Source organism: Epinephelus moara, chromosome 13, assembly GCF_006386435.1.
Source record: "Epinephelus moara isolate mb chromosome 13, YSFRI_EMoa_1.0, whole genome shotgun sequence".
Lineage (NCBI taxonomy): Eukaryota > Metazoa > Chordata > Actinopteri > Perciformes > Serranidae > Epinephelus > Epinephelus moara.
Window position 1 is genome coordinate 14,309,051 of NC_065518.1, and position 17,870 is coordinate 14,326,920.

Genomic DNA, 17,870 nt, shown 5'->3' on the forward strand with positions numbered 1-17,870 from the left:
TTGGTCAACTTCTGTTGTTTTTAAATGTGCTATATAAATAAACTGACTTGACTTGACTTGACTTGGTCCCACTTCAACAATTTCTTTAAACTCCTTAAGAGTAAAAATGCCTCTCGAACACTAATACGCAGATAAAAAACTGTCTTAATGAGGAATACAAGTGTGTGAAGGAGGTTTTAATTGCAGTTACACATAAAAATGACACATCTAGTGCAAAAACAAAGTTGGTTTTATTACACGTGAACCACTCACCACATACATAGATCTTTATGTGTGCATCCTTCAAGTTAAAACTATTACCACAGATAATTGCTGCAAATATTTCAAGTATTCAGCTATAAATAACTCCAGTGCTTTATTAGTGTCAGCTAGTTGGCAGTTACTGTACAAACATTTACATCTGTATTATACATAATTTACAGGGGTTCAGCGACTGGTTCATAACACTGTTCAAAGGAAAAGCAGTTTGTTTACATGCATCTCAGTAAACACTCAAGATTCCCTGTAAAAAAAAAAAAAAAAAAATCTCTTTCCTATGTATATTTTTATCTCAGTCACAAACACCCCTGCATATATTAATTAACAGAATATTCAAAATGTTACCCTGTAAACGAGGGACGCAGGAAACGGTAAATGGGGTGCGATGATCAAATGTTTCTGCTCCCCATCATCCATTTCCAGCTTCTCATAACGAGGATACAAATTCACACGGGACATTGTAAAAATGTATGCAGGCAGGGACTCAAATATTCTTCGTTAGCATGTTTGCAAGTGCACTCTCATATCTCCTCAGATAGTCAAAAAGTAAATCACCTGCAGTCCTGTTACACAGCCTACATGATGAGTACATGCCGAAATATTGCTCAGGCTCTAAGTTAAAGGAAAAAATAATAAAAATTTAATTTAACGATTTAAACTAACAGGCTCAGAACTACATATATTCTTTCCTACTCTTACATACAGAGATTGTCTCTGCTACAGTACAGTTGATCATCCTACTTCATTGCTTCCCGACACTTTTAAGTGCAATACATTATCACAGCCTTCATGATATAATCAGGGTTCCCACTTTTTACTGATTAATTTTCGCAACTTTTCTGTAATATTTTGCCTCATTTCCGTGACTTTACAGAAGTGGTTTAAAATGGGTAGGCCTAATAGGGATACAGCCATACATTGTTTAACGGTCACTTCCCAGGCATTTGGAGATAAGCAAACTGCTCACACTTGCTAGCTTTACTCACTTGTTAGACGTTCCCGCCAACTAGCTGCACATGCCAGTAAACCAGACCATATGGGTACTTTGCAAAACATCAAAGCTGTGCCTCTTTGTGGGGGACAGAGAACTGAAGATCCTATAGATGTCCACCTCAACTGACCCCTTTCGCAGCGAAGAAGCAGTGGCTCTACTCTGAGCTCCTTACCCTATCTCTAAGGATGAGCCCAGGCTGACCCACAGAGGACACTCATTTCAGCCGCTAGTATACGCGACCTCCTTCTTTCGGTCACTACCCAGAACTCATGACCAAAGGTGAGGGTTGAGACGCAGTTGGACCAGGAAATCAAAAGCTTCATTTTGAATTTGACATGTTTGGATGCATTTGTGCATTGACTGCATTTATTTCTCAGTAATGGTTAGTATCATAGACATGTCTAATAACTATTTTGCGACCTTGCCTGAACCTGAGTGTTCGTGCTACCTTGATAAATTAAAGCCGATTGCCGTCATGCCCCTTCAGGCTTCCCCCATCCAGTTGGATCACTACAATCTGATTGGCTGTAGAAACAGGTGACGTGCTTTATGTCCTAAAACCAGCCACTGTCGATTTTACCAGCTGAGTTGCAGGTGACACCATCAGCCAGCTTGAGCTTATTTCTTTCAACCAATCACAATCGTTCTTGGCGGTGCCAGCAATGGTGCGCTTGCAAAAATATTGCCGGGGAAAACAGGTTTGTGTGTAACACGCCCACAAAAATATCGCCTTCAGGACGCAAACCATGGCAGAAAAATGGCTACATCCCCGCAAGACCAAACACCGCAAAAGTTAGTAAAGGACGTGTTGAAAACAGCTTTTCAGCATTTTTCTGTTTCTTTTCTGATGCGACATTGCGTTTCTTGGCATTGGTGATGACACGATGCCTGGTCTATGTATATCACATTATACTAGTGACATTTCAACAGTCCCGAGATTTTAAATTGGTAATACAAGGAACGTGTTTCGCTTAACGACATGTTTTGGGATTTTTATGAACATATCTTAAACAAAGGCCAAATCAATGTAAATTCAAAACTCTTCTAAAACATTATGTTAACTGTAAACCATTTCCAGGCCTGGAAAACAGTTTTTCTAATTTCAAAACTTTTCCAGGAATTTCATGACTGTGGGAACCCTGTATAATCAAGCAAGAGCAGCCACTGAACGTCATATTATGTTCAGTATGAACATTTTATCTTTGAGTCCTGTACCCAAGACACTGAAGATGACACCCCAGAATCAAAGATGTTATAGACTTATTTCTACCACTTCCATTTAGCTGCCTTCAATGCAGCATGTACAGTAGCATCACTTTGGGTCAACGCATATAGGAAAAGATGCAAAAATAAACGAGCCAGTTCCATCGAGACACTGACAGTTTGACTCAGTTTACTCAGCGCCTTCATTTATGGGACGTGCTGTCTCTCCTCTTTTTTGGTTTCTAAGGGGATCTGATGTTTTGTTCTGTTATTTTGGCTCAGCGCTCAGCATGGAAGGAAGATATCTTTTGTTGAAGTCCAATCTCTCCCCCTGCTAATCCCAAAGTCATTAGCATACATCTTTGGCTGTATGCTTTGAAGGCAGTGGCTGCGTATCATTAGATTAAATGAACTGAAATTAATCTCCTGTATTTAGTTATATATTTTAAAATCTAAACTCGACCATTTTAATCAGATGTCAGACAAGCGTTAAACTACCCTACACATTCACCATCGAGTCCTTAACTTACATCACTTGCTTCCTAATAAATTCCAACTAGAGCAGCTGGTTTTATCCATACTAAATAATGCAACACTGATATGTATGTACCTACGCTCTTGCATAATGTATGTCTGCTCATATGCTGTAATCAGGTATGATGTAACCTTTGGATGTAACCTAATTAACATGCCATGGAGTTAGACAACTCAGTTAATTCTCACATTAATAACACAGGTAGGACAGTTCACCATGAACCACTTTTAAAAGTTTGCATAGAAACCTTTAAATCCTGAATAAATGCTTTCAGTGTTAAAAAGAATATGATCTTAATATGCTCTGAATACTGTGGTTTAAAATTTGGGCTGGTTGACACTGGCAAGGAGACAAAGTCTTTGTCATGCTTTGTGGAAAATGTGTCAAGAAAATCCCCTCTGGTTAAGCTTCAGTGTCAGTCCATGTACTGTGATAACCATCTGAAACCTTCCCCGTAGCCTTGTTTTTTCAACACGCTGCACATGAAAATCTCCAGCGGCCGGGCGTTCAGCTCCTTCAGAGAGACATTTCCCTGTCGATAGCAAAGACGGATTTATGAGCAGGACAGTCAGCAAGCAGACAGAGATATCATATTGTTTCTGTGAATTCAAACACAGGATCCATGACATGCCTACCTTTCCGGTAACTTGACCATCAAGAGCAAAAGCTCCTCTCAGTCCTCCTTCACTGATGGCCTCAGGGCGGTCAATTTTATTACCCAACACCAACACTGGAACATTGACTATGGTCTCGTCTCCCAGGAGAGCCTAGAAATAGGAGAGCGACACAATCATCATCAATCCACCATTAACAGGCAAGCAGTGCTGAGCCATGGAAACAGCTTGTGACGGTGATGTTTAATCTCACATCGAGTTCAGTCTTGGATTCAATGAGTCTGTCGTGATCCGCGCAGTCAACGAGAAAGACGACTCCGTTCACAGCCGGGAGGTAGTTCTTCCACACTCTTCGAGCTATTGACAAAGAGGAAACACTTTGTTAATTAGCTGTCCTAATTTATTTAATGCAATTGTGAATGCTCTGCTCAGCTACAGGATACTTGATTTGACTCTACAAGGCCAATATGACTTCACCATTTTACCATCACATTAAATACTGTGTTAATTATTGTAAAATTAACCTCTACATCCATCGCATGATCTACTGGGGCAGTGCTTTCTTTCTTCAAAATAATTCCCAGCAGCACTGACACAACTTCCTGCCTTTAAATTTCCATTCAAATGTGTTCAATATTTTAGGTTTATTAGCTCCATCAGAGCTGATTTGAAATCTCTAAAAATATAATTATGCTTCGGAGCTGCAGGAGATTATTCGAAAAATTGTCGAATAGTTGCCACGATTTTCGAATAGTGTTTTTGCTTGTGCTGCCCATCCCTACTTGCAAGATAAATTGTGGGGCGGCAGTAGCTCAGTCCATAGGGACTTGGGTTGGGAACCGGAGGGTCGCCCGTTCAAGTCCCCATCCGGACCAAAATATGGAGCGTGGACTGGTAGCTGGAGAGGTGCCAGTTCACCTCCTGGGCACTGCCGAGGTGCCCCTAGGTCCAGTTTGTGCGTGTGTGTGTTCGGACCTGTGTGTAATTGACAACAGAGTGAAAAATTGAATTTCCCCTCGGGGATTAATAAAGTATATAAAAAATAAAATAAAAAAAATGTGACACTTTCTAATGTCACGATGGAGGGACAACTACGCAGGTTGATTTTAGCGCTGCTCATCGTGGACTATATTGCTGTCATTGTTCATTTTATTCAAACCATACAGTTTGAAAACGAGGCGCAGCTCCAACTAGAAAACAATGTTTTGATGCATTGGATGTGCTGAATGTGCATATTAAGGCAGTACAGGAGGAGGTGCACATTAATAATCCTCCAGGACTGTAACATGCTCATGTTTAACCCAAACAATGTGTCATGTGACTGCAGTTGGTTCAGATCCAGGTCGGAACACGTTCTCACCACAAACGAACTGCACCAGAGTTTGTTAGTAACCGGACCGAGACCACCTCTTCAAGAAGGTCTCGGTCCTGTTGTTTTGATGCGCACCTGAGTGTGATTGCTGTGTTCACACCTGCTGAAACGAACCGTACTTAGGGTGCAAATGAACTTGAGTATGATTGAGCTGAACCAAACTGGGCAGGTGTGAAAGCCCCTTTTATAGTCTAGGCTAATTTGCCTGTCCCTGGATGGGCCTTTAAAATACGTAGAACTCAACAACAAATACACAAGACAGAACAAAACGCAAACTCAACAATAAATACGTCCATTTATCCCAGCGCCAGCTCTCTCATCCCAGCTATTTTTTTGTTTCGTCACAAAATTTACGAAGAGCGATGAATGAGACAGCCTGATAATGTACACCACATCCATGCAGATGTGAGGTGACAATACAAAAATCTACAAGCTAATACGCTGAATCTTAAATTACTTTCAGAACACTGGGCTGAGAACTGCACATCCTGCCTAATGATGTGATATTTCACCAAAATCTGAGACAGCAAAAAAGCAGTAAAGCAGTAATAACTTCCTATAGTGTATTAATATTGGCAAAAATGGCAAAAGATCTCACCTTGTACGTGTCCTCCCAGATCAAATGTAGTAAATGTCATCCCACCAATTGACAGCTCCTCAGATGCTTTGAGGAAAAAGATGACAACATTCATTTTTCACAAGTGATTTTTCACCCGCACAAAGAAACAGTGAAACAGTCATCTACATAAGTCATCGAATAACTATGTCTATGTAACTGAGGAGGAGAATATGCCAAAATATACCCAAACAGATGGAATATTATTATAAAAGAAGAAATCATTCATGCTGTATTTATATTCTGAACAATAAACTCACATTAAAACACAACTTTAATACTCTACTACTCACAAAAACACAAACACCAGCCATTATATAACTTTCAAACCACCATAAAAAACACAGCTTCGTTGGAGATCATTACCACACTGATGCCAGAATATCATCATATATCGCAGATGACTATCTGCCCAAAAAGTATAAAGTCACATCTACACAAAGCCAAACATGTCTTGGAAATTTTCAGCTTTAAAGTTGGCAATACGCTGTACTTTCTGTACACCAACCACATGTCAACCCAGGATGTCACACTACTATCTGAATCTCTCCTTACTTGGATGCAGGGTCGGCACGTGTTGGCCAAGTCGGTCATCTTTCAACATGTGTAGGAGCGTTGTTTTACCAGCGTTGTCCAGACCCAGGAAAACCAGCTTCCCAGACTTTTTGTACAGACCTGGGAGATATATTACACAAGTGTATCAGAAATGAGACACAACGTTCAAGAGTATAATCCAAGTCCTACTTAATGCCTGAGCTGAAAAAACCTGCGTACTTAACACTTCTACTACAGTGACTACATTTCAGAAAGAATACTCTGTGGTTACAGATGACTTTGTGGTCTGTTTCATACACCAAACTATGCATTAGTTTATGACTTAAGGTTATTTTGATGAAGCCCAACCTGGACCTCTTACATATCAATACTACCAACCCTAACCAATGAAAAGTACCATTCCTCAAAGTGAAATACTTTCCCTGTTACCTTTCAAAATGTTGCAAAACTGCACACAGTACTTACCTAAGAACTGTAAAACACTACTAAACCCCCTGTAGATCCAGTCGAATAAAAATGACATCTTGATGGCTTTTGACTGAAACAAGAAAGAAGTCAGATTACTGTTACATACAACTGCACTAAGTGGCCAGAAAAATAGAAATGCTTTCTTTGACACTGCATATTTTTGCTCCTACTTATGTGTAAGTAAGGTGGACAGAATATTAAAAACATCCATCATAATTAAAGCAGAAAATTGTGCCATAGAATTGGATGGACATACATCAAGTAGTGTGTTTAATAAAAGCAGACATCATCCCAGAGGAAAGGAAAATTCACAATCTCTTTTTTTGTCTTGTTTATTTCTCCTAGACATAACTGAGCTCTGTATGACACCATGTATGATGTTGACCATTTTCTCATACTTCTTAAATTCAGCTCCTGAGGAATAGCCTTCCTCTCGCCTCAGCCAGATCTTAATTTAAGATATTAAAATGCTCTTTTTCCTCTGTCGCTGCAGTAATCTTTATTTGTCTGAGATAATCAGCTTGAGATAACGCTAAAATCCAAAAGACAACTTGATTAGCTTATATATTAGCCCGCACAATTTCAGAAATTTGTCTCAATGACCAAAATTAAGTGTCAAGTCTGTGTATTTTATCAGTTTTCACTGTTGAGCAACCTCTGAGCACAGCAAAAGAACTCCTGCTGATTCATGCTTTTGCTCCTTATTTCTCCTCAGGGGGGTTAGGAGAAACTGATCAGAATTTGATAAACTCCAAATAAGAAGCTGTTTTATTTCTGGGGAGAGTAAGAGAAGACTAAAGTGAGCAGCAAAAATTTCTTCTAGGATAACCTGTCAAAGCAGGAAAAGCACAGATATAACATTTAAAACAACAACAAACATGGCAGAGAAAATCAGCTGCTCTCTGCCCTCCCTGGAGGACACCTCCTGCTCCCAATGCCTCTACATTGCCAGGAACATCATACAGGACCCCTCCCATCCTGGCTACTCACTGTTCACCTTACTGCCATCCAACAGGCGGAACCTGTACACTTATAAACAGTTTCTTTCCTTGGGCCATCAGAACTCTAAACTCCCATAAACTGTCCTAATCTTTAATCCTAGTCTTGGTGACATTACATACATTAAGTGACAACATCTGCCTCTTACTATTGATTATTATTTATTTTATTTGTATTTATTGGTGATGTGATGAAGGTTTTTACCTGGGTTGTCACTTGTTTGTACCTTTTAACTTGCACTGTGTACAGCTGTAGCTTTTAAAAATGTCATTGTAATTGGATAATTGGTGGTTTTTGGACTCAAATTTTTCGGAGTAGTTCCCGAGAACATACCTCTTCCTAGACACTATTTGAATGCTATTGCTTTTGGTTCCTTAATTGCTAGATGCCTTATGAAGTGGAAGCAGGAGGCGTCTCCCACACATGTCCATTGAGTTTTCTACACTTGGAGGAAAAAAGGTGCATGCTGGGTGGCTCTTCGGATACATTTAACAGGACATGGCAATCATTTCTGACATATATGGAAACTCTAAAACAGTTGATTCTTACTCAGAGCAAATTACAATGTAGATTGGCTATAGACAACTGTGACTGATGTACATCTATTTGTATGAATGTGTGTGTGTACTTATGTTTACATTTTGATTTATTTTGTCTGCTTAGTCTTCTTATGTATGTCTGAAATGTGCATCTGCCCATGTATACATGTATTTGCACTGTCATTTTATGTTTTATTTTAGTTTTATTCATGCATGTTTTTGTATTTTGGTATTCCACTCTGGATATTACAGCTGTTATGTTGATGAAACAAAAATACAATTTTAAAAATGACAATAAAGGACTCCTATTCTAATCTAATTCATGTAGGTGAGCTGATCCTAAATCTATTTCACCTGTGTGTTTCTTCTGCTATGACAGGTCAACATGTCTGCCGTGATAAAGGTCTGTTGCTACATTACATCACATCACACAGGTGTTTATCACATCCTGCTCTACACAGATGTCACATGACACTACAGCTGCACACACAGCTCAAACAGATGGCTGCTAACCTGTAAGTAAAATGTTATTTTCACTGAACTTGATAGATCCTGTAGCTCGAACTTAGCTAGCGCCTCCACACACCTGTGTTCATGATCACCGTTATCGGCGGCTAACTTAGCTAACGTTACATTCTTATCTAACAGCGCTCATTTCTGCTGTATTGTTACATGACAATTACATTCGCCTACAGTGTAATGTTCAAACTATCACAACAATAAGTTGTAGTCGTGTCTGTTGTATTTGGCTTGTTTCAGCGTGCTAGCAAGCCGACATAACGGTAACGTTAGATGACGTTTTTTTTTAGCTAGTTAGCATTAGCATGTTAGCTTAACGTTAAACCTCTGGTACATTCTAGAGTCTGGTCTCGTACATCAGGGCAGCGTTTAACGGACTACCGACTCCACTCTAACCCACTATGGGCTGAGGTAACGGCACAATATGTTCAGCTGTGTCTTTACATAGAAACTGTGCGCTAACTTTAACGTTAGCTGACTTACCTCTCGGTACTGACCAGCAGTCCAGCACTCAATAGTATCAATGGTCTCCTTGGAAACAGTCAATCAGAGTTCCGCTTTTTCTTCTTCGTGCGTTAGAATTCCGCAGCTGGTGTTCAATGTGGTGCATTAGCGCCCTCATGAGACTTTTTGCTGAACAGGAAGTGCACACCAGCAGCTGCTTCTTAATAGCAGGTCAAGTGTCAGTCAGTACCATAAATGAAAAATAACTAAGTACATTTACTCATTTACTCATTCCTACTTAAGTACAACTTTAAGGCGTTTGTACTTTACTTTAATACCTCCATTAATGCTGCTTTATATTTCTGCTTCACTACATTTCACAGAGAGATAGTGTACAAGCCTACTTTAATTTCTCGACAACAGGCATATGTGTATTCTCTAAGTGTTCCATTATGTTTTTTTGTCATTACATTTTTTTTATTTTTCAAATTTGTCAAAAATATCCTGCAACATAAATATACAAAACATTCACATGGTAGTCTGCAGGTACAAAATCCAGAACAGAACAAATTTGTCTCCAGGAAGGCAAAAACATGCCGTATTTGACAAGGGCTGTTCCAGCCAGACTTCGATTACCCCAACCACTCGGGTCCAAAATGGGGAAACCAGGGGACAGTCCCACATGAGGTGTAGAAAAGTACCCTAAGAAACTTTACATTTCCAGCACTCATCGCTTCAGTCAATTCAATCAGACCAAGCTTTTTAAATCTGGCTGGAGTCCAGTAATATCTGTGAATTATTTTAAAGTGTATAAATTTACTTTTACTATCCCTTACAGGCCAGCCTGTGTTATTAATCGTTCCATTATAGAGAAAAATGTCATTCGGTCATTAAAGGAACAGTGTGTGAGATTTAGGGGGATTTAGTGGCATCTAGTGGTGGTGATTGTAGATTTTAACCAGCTGAAATTCTTCCAGATTTTCTTCAGTGTTCATTGTTGCCGAATTATCCACAGAGGTCTCGTCTTCTCCAAAACAAACAGACCAGGTGATTAAAACTGGTAAAAACACTGATTAAAGCAGTTTAATGTTATAAACAGGAGTTTTTGTTACCCTGTTTGGCACATCACAGACAGGCCATTAGCCCATGCTCCTGAGTTGTCTCTGAAAACTACATATGTGCTCACTTTATTTCTGATTCAGACGCTCAGGAGGTTTTTTACCAACCTGGCGATCTGTGGCATGGATCCATTCCCTTAGCAGATATAAACTGCTCGTTCTAAGTTAACGAATACACAAGGATTCTTATTTTCAGGTGATTATACACAAAAGAAAACATACTTACTGTATTATATTCCATTTCTGCCAATATATCCCCTTAAACCTTCCACACCAAACCTTTAAAATGCATCACTTTTATCCTTTGAAAGCAGTTGCATCAGGCAGTAATTAAAATAAATTGTCATGTAGTTACAGCAGGTGTAATTTCAGCAGGAAAACAGATCATGTTTTTATCCTGCTAGCTATAAAACAACACTTTTATCAGTTGTAACCATATTTTCTCTCCACACTGTGAAGGCCTCTAGTGGTTATTGGAGCCTATTGTTTAATTGCAGCCTACAGAAGCACCCCATGGGGATCATCCTCTCACAGCCACGGACTTTAATAACCGGTAATTTGTACTGTTAAGTAGCTATTACATTTTAGGAACAATACATCATTTATTGTAATTGCCCATACGCAGTAGTGCAGTTAATTCTATTGTCCGCATGCATTATTGGATGGAAGACTGTACAGAAATGAGTGTATGTATTTCAAAGGCTGCAGACACTTGAGATCCATACTCTGGGGCTCAAGCCTTATGTGATAACGACAAGAGGCAATAAAATCAATACCCTGGCTTTTAGCATGGTTTATTGTGATGTTCTGTCAAGCCTGAAATCAGGCTGCTATGCAGTAACTTAAATGTAATATGGTGCCACAATCACACAACAGCATCAGACATTCAAGTGTGAACAAAGAAGCGAGTAAATGTGACATGAAATATAAATCCAGTCCACTTCATGTGCTGCTCTGATGTGTTGAAACCAGACGAATGAAGGGATGAAGGTTCCTGCTCAGGCTTTTCTTCTTACTTCTCATAGTAGAACCATTTGTCCACTGAAAAATAATCGAGTATATGTGTGATTTGCATAAGTAGCAACATAAAGTAGCTGCGATAAAACAGATAAATGTGCAAACACCCACCTGAGCTTGGAATGGGATCTTCGTCTCCAAAAGCACACGCCTGTAAGAGATATTTTGGCTTCATAAATGCAGCTGGGAGGTAATGAGCAATACACATGTGCTGCTGAGATGTTTTGGACTAATTAACTGCTGTGATATATCGGGGGTCTGTTTTGCATTTTGTGAGAGAGATGAAATGCTGGTTTCTGTCTGAACTGAAAACCAATGACCTGATGTTGCCAAATGAATCAGTTAGCGTGAACTGCTTCACTAATGATCCTCTCTCTTTGTCTGAGGGCTTTGTGTGTCACCAGGTTATCCAGCACACTGTTATGTTTGTCATTTCTAATCTCATTAAAGTAGGGATTGAGCTGTTATGTGAATTTAATAGTAAAAAATGGACTTACAGACTTAACCACAGCCTCTGCGTCCCCAGCGGAGCAGCAGAACGGACTGTCTGACACACTGGTGTTCATGCTGATTCAAGTAAGAGATAAAACAAAGAAAGTTTCAGAGAGGCAAATATTTACAACAATAAAAAAGTATTAAACAGCTCATTAACTGAGCAGCTGCAGGATTATGATTTAGCTGACTCAAACTCAGCATCCTTGATATTTATCTCAAGCTTGTTATGGCAGGAAAGATCACAAATAGCATTTATAGCCTTTACTGTCTGCGTAATGGAGCGTAAGTCCTCACCAGTTTAACTCGCCAGCATCAGTCTTCTTAGAAATCAGTGCCTTCCAAAACTCGTGGGTGCTCTTCACTGTTTTAATGGCAAAGTCCTGGAAAATAAAAGTCACAATAACCAAATGACAGATTTTTCTCATCTCTTTACTCCAAGAAAGTATCAATATATTGGGTAAAAACTAGAGTAAATTTGCTTAACAAACAAATTAAGCAGTCTAAACATTTTATTTCTAATTTTCACCTTGAAAATGTTTCATTACATTGATATAACCTGTTCTTGTGGAAGCCCATTGCCACCAAAAAAATCCTTTAAGTTATTATAATGAAAAGTTTTCTCGAAAAAAATATCTTAATTATTTCAAAATTATCCGTTTGTATCTCAGGTAATAAGAAACATTCTCAGAATAATGACTTGGTATCTCAAAATAATAAGAGAGTACAAAGTTGTTATTCTTATTATGTTGAGATACTAAGTCATTATTTCAAGAAAGTTTCTCATTATTTTGAGATATTAAGTCATGTTTTAAGAAAGTTTCTAATTATTTTCAAATACTAAGTCATTATTTTGAGAATTATTTTGAGATATTAAGTCACATTTTAAGAAAGTATCTCATTATTTTGAGATATTATGTCATTATGTTATTTTGAGAAGGTTTCTGATAATTTTTCAGATATTCATGTTTTGAGAAAGTTTCCCATTATTTTCAAATTCTAAGTCATGTTTGAAAGTTTCCCATTATTTTCAAATTCTAAGTCATGTTTTGAGAAAGTTTCCCATTATTTTCAAATTCTAAGTCATGTTTTCAGAAAGCTTCCCATTATTGTCAAATTCTAAGTCATGTTTTCAGAAAGCTTCCCATTATTTTCAAATTCTAAGTCATGTTTTCAGAAAGTTTCCCATTATTTTGGAGATATTATGTCATTATTTTGAGAAGGTTTCTGATCATTTTCAGATATTAAGTCATGTTTTGAGAAAGTTTCCCATTATTTTTGAGATATTAAGTCATGTTTTGAGAAAGTTCCCCATTATTTTCAAATTCCAAGTCATGTTTTGAGAAAGTTTCCCATTATTTTTGTGATATTAAGTCATGTTTTGAGAAAGTTTCCCATTATTTTTGTGATATTAAGTCATGTTTTGATAAAGTTTCCCATTATTTTGGAGATATTATGTCATTATTTTGAGAAGGTTTCTGATAATTTTCAGATATTAAGTCATGTTTTCAGAAAGTTTCCCATTATTTTTGAGATATTAAGTCATGTTTTGAGAAAGTTCCCCATTATTTTCAAATTCTAAGTCATGTTTTGATAAAGTTTCTCATTATTTTCAAATTCTAAGTCATGTTTGAGAAAGTTTCTCATTATTTTCTTATACTATGTCATTATTTTAAGATACATAAGTCATTTTGAGAAGTGTCTAATTTTAAGGACTCATAGGCTCTTTTTTTATCACACTGGTGGAGATGGACTTCCATACTTTTCATTTCTTTGTTTAATCATTTTAAAAATAAAAAGATCAGTCAAATCAATAGTCTAAAGTTTAAAAACATGTCCTAACATTTTAAAAAATAAAGCACAAATATTGTAGTACTAGTGTAAAAGGTGTACCCTGTCCTTGAACTCTCCGTTGAAAGCAAACTGGTTTTCAGGTTTCCCATCTGGGACTTTGTATCGTTTGAACCAGTCAACAGTTGCCTCCAGGTATCCAGGTTTAAGTCGTCTTACATCATCAATATCTGCAACATATCAACAGTAAAGGAGAGCTCTAAAATCCAGAATAACTGGTGGAAGTGATGGACGATTTTCTTCCTCTTTTGTTGCAGGTTATTTATACCGTTAAAGTCGGCGGCTTCAGGGTCCTCAGTATTGATCACAATGACCTTCCAGTCTGTTTCACCCTCATCGATCAAAGCCAGAGTTCCCAACACCTTCACTTTGATTATTTCCCCTCGAGAGCACACCTGAGAACCAAAGACACATTTTTGGAAAAGCTGCAAACCGTTGAACTTAAATCTGGTAGTCTCTTCAAAGCACCTCACTGGAGTCGTACCTTATTCCCTATGTCACATATATCAATAGGATCATTGTCTCCACAGCAGCCTGTGTCACTGTCCTTGTGGTTTGGGTCTTCCCACGTCTGTGAAAACAGAAAGCTCATGTTTGATGGAGCAGAGACACTGTCTGGTTACCGGTTGTTTGAATATAAATCGTACCTGTGGAATAGCTCCATAGTTCCAGATGTAGCCTTTGTGAGGAAACACATTGGCTACGTAACGAAGATTCCCTTTCTTCACATCTTGTTTCAGTGGATTGAGAGGATCTTTGGTGGCAATCTGATCAACAGACAGTCACATCAACTTCAACTGAAACATTACAGGGCGGCTATTTTTTATTATTATTATTATTATGATTTGATAATGTAGGGATCAAATCTTGAGATTAAACATAGCTCTATGACCATATGCACTTTAACAAGTACAGTCAGTTACTATTAAAACTATTGAAACATTTCCAATGTATGATCTGAGTATCAGGAGGGACCATGCATTGACATAATAAATGAATACAGTGATAATTTGTAAATATATGTATATATACCTCCATTTTTGCATTCGTCCATCTTGGGACCTCCACAACGGCGTGAAATATATTCTGCAAGATGATCAGAAATACACTTTTGTTAAGCCAAGGATGAATTGTATTTCCTGTTTTTAAATATATTTATACGAAACTTAGTTATGTCAGACCTACGTAACAGTGACTGATAGCTGATTAAAAGACCGGCCTAAGCTTTGCAGCGCCATATCTATACAAACCCTGAGCTTGAGCCGATGTTGAAAGGAATGGAAAAAATACCGGATTGCTAATATAACACTCTAAAACCTGGGTCTTCAACAGGGGGTCCGCGACACCCAGAGGGTCCACGCAGCTACTGCAGGGGGCCGTCAGATTATTGTTTGATAATTTAAGTTCGTTTTTTTTTCCACAAAATCCAATGTATTATTAGCAAAGATAAATTGGCCTATACAACAAACAAAAAACCCATTGCATTTACAGTACACAACCATGATGATAGGCTGTCACCCATGTCATGTGAGCTAGCTAACACTATATCATTGCACTTATACATAACAGTGAGGTGAGCTATAGCTAACAGTTATGTACTATTGAAACTATTGGTGTATCGGCTGCATTATTATTCCAAGTGTACAGACATTCTTGTGAGCCCTAATGAGTATTTCTGTAATGTTTTGAGCAAGAGGCTCTGACACACCGTCCACCTCAGAAACAACTAGCGAAAGTGCAGAGAGCGAGGCTAATGTACATAGCCATGCTACAACTCTTAAGGTCTGGACTATGAAGCTGGTTCAACTTACCCAGGATATCTTTTCATTATCTGGTTTGACTAACCCTATTACCGGCCGTCTGGATAACCAGAACTACAAAGTTGGTTCTCAACTAATTCAGTCAACTCTGGGTTTTCCTATCCAGGCACGAGCATGTTCATGTGAAAGAGGCAAGGGTGTTATTACGAGCGACATCATCAGAACCATGAATGAAGTAGGTTACTTTATATCATATGAAATGAAACGGTGCCGAAAGAGACGTTGGATGTAAACAATACTCTTAATCTTTTAACGGAAAATGTAGAAACATTGTAAATACTATCCTCAAATTACTTGTAGGTATCACTAGGCTCCATGTGACATTATTACAGAGTATTTTTTGCTATTTAGTTGGATGATGATGAAACTACTCTAAATATGTCACATTAAACACTAAAGTAACACCAGACTGTTTCTGCCACCAGAGTAAAGGGTGGAAAAGCAGCCTGGTTAATGACTGATGAGGTCTATCTGACCCAAATGTTGCATGTATAAAAACGAGAGCCAGTTAACAGTGTGTGGATTATTATGGTATTGTGAGCTGCAGTGATGGAATCAGAGTGTAAAAGTAGCAGCGCTTTCACTGCAGATTAAAAAAAACAACTTAATTCAATAATTTCAAATAGTGCTAAAATCAAGTGTTTGTAAACAATCTCGCAATTTCTTAGAAGCTCTGTTTTATAACCTGTGGAAATAGAGCCTTGGAACAATGAAATGACTACTGACCTATAACAACACATAGGCTCCTCTTTTTTTAACTCCGAACATTTATCCATGGATACTCTTTTCTCCAGTGATCTGATTGGTCAGAGGTCGGGCTGTTGATCCGATACTCTGAAGTTAACCTGCTTCGGAGCAGGTTAGCTGTTCTGCATAAGTTACCACGGTGATTTATCCCGGTAAAAACAGAACCAGCTTCCTAGTACTGAAAACCCAGAGTTAACCCTGAAGTTACCTCGCTAACCCCAAATCCTGCTTCTCAGTACAGGCCTCGGGTGATTTAGCAGCTACAGGCAGGTGCAAATGAGCAAAGACCCAAAGTCAGTTTTCTACAATACATGTAGTAGGGGGTCCCTGCTCAGTCTTCTTTTGACCTAAGAAGAACGTTGAGGACCTCTGCTCTAGATCTATGACAGGCAAACAATGGCCTTTTTTCACCACTGGCCCACTGCTGTCGTCTTACAGTTACGAAAGGTCAGTTAAGGACGCACACTGACAGTGCACTCATGTTTGGCCCTCGGGTGTTACAGGGTTAAGCATCTGTCCACCACTGCAGATAAAATCAATAAAAAGATTAACGCTTTGAGTAGAGTTTTGGTCAGCTGGACATCATATTTACACTTTTGAAACATCAGATAGTAGGTAGGCAACTATTGATTTGCAAGATTTGAATGAGCATGTACATACTGTAATAGTACAGCACCAGCAAATAAAAAAGTTACAAATACAGCTCTACTTTTTACAGACAAAACATGCAGTATTAAGTGTGACACATGATGCTCACCTCTGCTTCATTTGCGTAGATGGGTATGTCATGGAACGGAGAGATGTATTTGCCCTCAGAGTTTTCTATGAAGAGGAGTAATGCAATTTTAACTCTGTGTTTTTTGATTTATCACAATGAGGAACTACAAAGTGTGAGATTCCTTCACAAAGCTCTACGATAACTTGATAGCACAGCTATTACAGTTGCTACATAGCCACAAGTTAACGAGCACATAAACACTAATGTTCCCCTTTCACACACAGTTGATTCAAAGAGCTGCACTTACTGAAAAACACCCTGTAGTCCAGGGTGTTGGGCCTGCCCCTCTCCTCGATGGTCACGCTCATGTCTATTGTTGCTGTCACACTCTCCCACTGTGGTCTGTGCACTAATCCAGCAGGACTAAGAAGCTCCTGACTGACAGGCAGTCATTGAAACAGAGGGAGCAGGCATGCGCACTGCTTAAGCCAAGCGACCTGACAGCCACATGCATGTGACAACAGGAAGTGTGAAGGCCAGATGACAGAGCTGCCTCCTGTATGTCCCTCTGTGAATTCAGATCACATCCATCATTGGCATCTGTACCTTACAAGCGTGAACAAACAGAAACAAGCAGAATTGCCCAGAATAGCAAACAACAGCTAATCCCTCTCCATGGCTGCCACATGCATTCTGCAACATGGCTGTGAAGTTTGCATGTGATTTGTTTTCCCGGTAAGCTGTGGCTCTCCAGAGCTCTTTTCAGACATAAACAGATGGAGCTGACTGGCGTTAGCTGTAAACCAATTAACGAGGCAGGATTAGGTGGCGTGCCCGCGTTGTGACTTCTTGACTATTTGATAACACATTCACGGGCCTATTTTTAGAAACATTATGTATAGAATTATGTGGCTTGAAATTCATCCTTCCTTCAGGTATTTTGATGGTAATGAATGGCATTTTATTGCACTTGTCATGTTACAAACGCTGA

General features: G+C 38.8%; 2 protein-coding genes across 2 annotated transcripts; both read right to left on the reverse strand.

Annotated features, from left to right (window-relative positions):
• Positions 1–211: 211 nt before the first annotated feature.
• On the reverse strand, positions 212–9,223 carry sar1aa (secretion associated, Ras related GTPase 1Aa). Its single transcript, XM_050059673.1, has 7 exons — positions 9,156–9,223; positions 6,613–6,685; positions 6,148–6,267; positions 5,575–5,640; positions 3,858–3,961; positions 3,626–3,757; positions 212–3,522 (listed from the first exon to the last, which is right to left on the reverse strand). Exons 2-7 carry the CDS (start codon positions 6,668–6,670, stop codon positions 3,406–3,408), a joined length of 597 nt encoding a protein of 198 aa, XP_049915630.1. The 5' UTR covers positions 6,671–6,685; positions 9,156–9,223; the 3' UTR covers positions 212–3,405.
• Positions 9,224–11,012: 1,789 nt separating this feature from the next.
• Positions 11,013–17,592, reverse strand: ppa1a (inorganic pyrophosphatase 1a). Its single transcript, XM_050059669.1, has 11 exons — positions 17,187–17,592; positions 16,919–16,983; positions 14,627–14,680; positions 14,242–14,361; positions 14,079–14,165; positions 13,863–13,989; positions 13,637–13,764; positions 12,041–12,126; positions 11,749–11,818; positions 11,363–11,402; positions 11,013–11,275 (listed from the first exon to the last, which is right to left on the reverse strand). The coding sequence occupies exons 1-11, from the start codon at positions 17,245–17,247 to the stop codon at positions 11,247–11,249; spliced, it is 867 nt and encodes a 288-aa protein (XP_049915626.1). The 5' UTR covers positions 17,248–17,592; the 3' UTR covers positions 11,013–11,246.
• Between the last annotated feature and the right edge of the window lie 278 nt (positions 17,593–17,870).

Coding starts and splice junctions, on each gene's coding strand:
- sar1aa (XM_050059673.1), bottom strand. CDS start 6,670: ATGTCATTTTTATTCGACTGGATCTACAGGGGGTTTAGTAGTGTTTTA. Junction 3,758..3,857: donor AATCCAAGACTGAACTCGAT/GTGAGATTAAAC, acceptor TCCTATTTCTAG/GCTCTCCTGGGAGACGAGAC. Junction 3,523..3,625: donor ATGGTCAAGTTACCGGAAAG/GTAGGCATGTCA, acceptor TGCTATCGACAG/GGAAATGTCTCTCTGAAGGA.
- ppa1a (XM_050059669.1), bottom strand. CDS start 17,247: ATGAGCGTGACCATCGAGGAGAGGGGCAGGCCCAACACCCTGGACTAC. Junction 16,984..17,186: donor GGACTACAGGGTGTTTTTCA/GTAAGTGCAGCT, acceptor TCCTCTTCATAG/AAAACTCTGAGGGCAAATAC. Junction 11,819..12,040: donor GATGCTGGCGAGTTAAACTG/GTGAGGACTTAC, acceptor TACTTGAATCAG/CATGAACACCAGTGTGTCAG.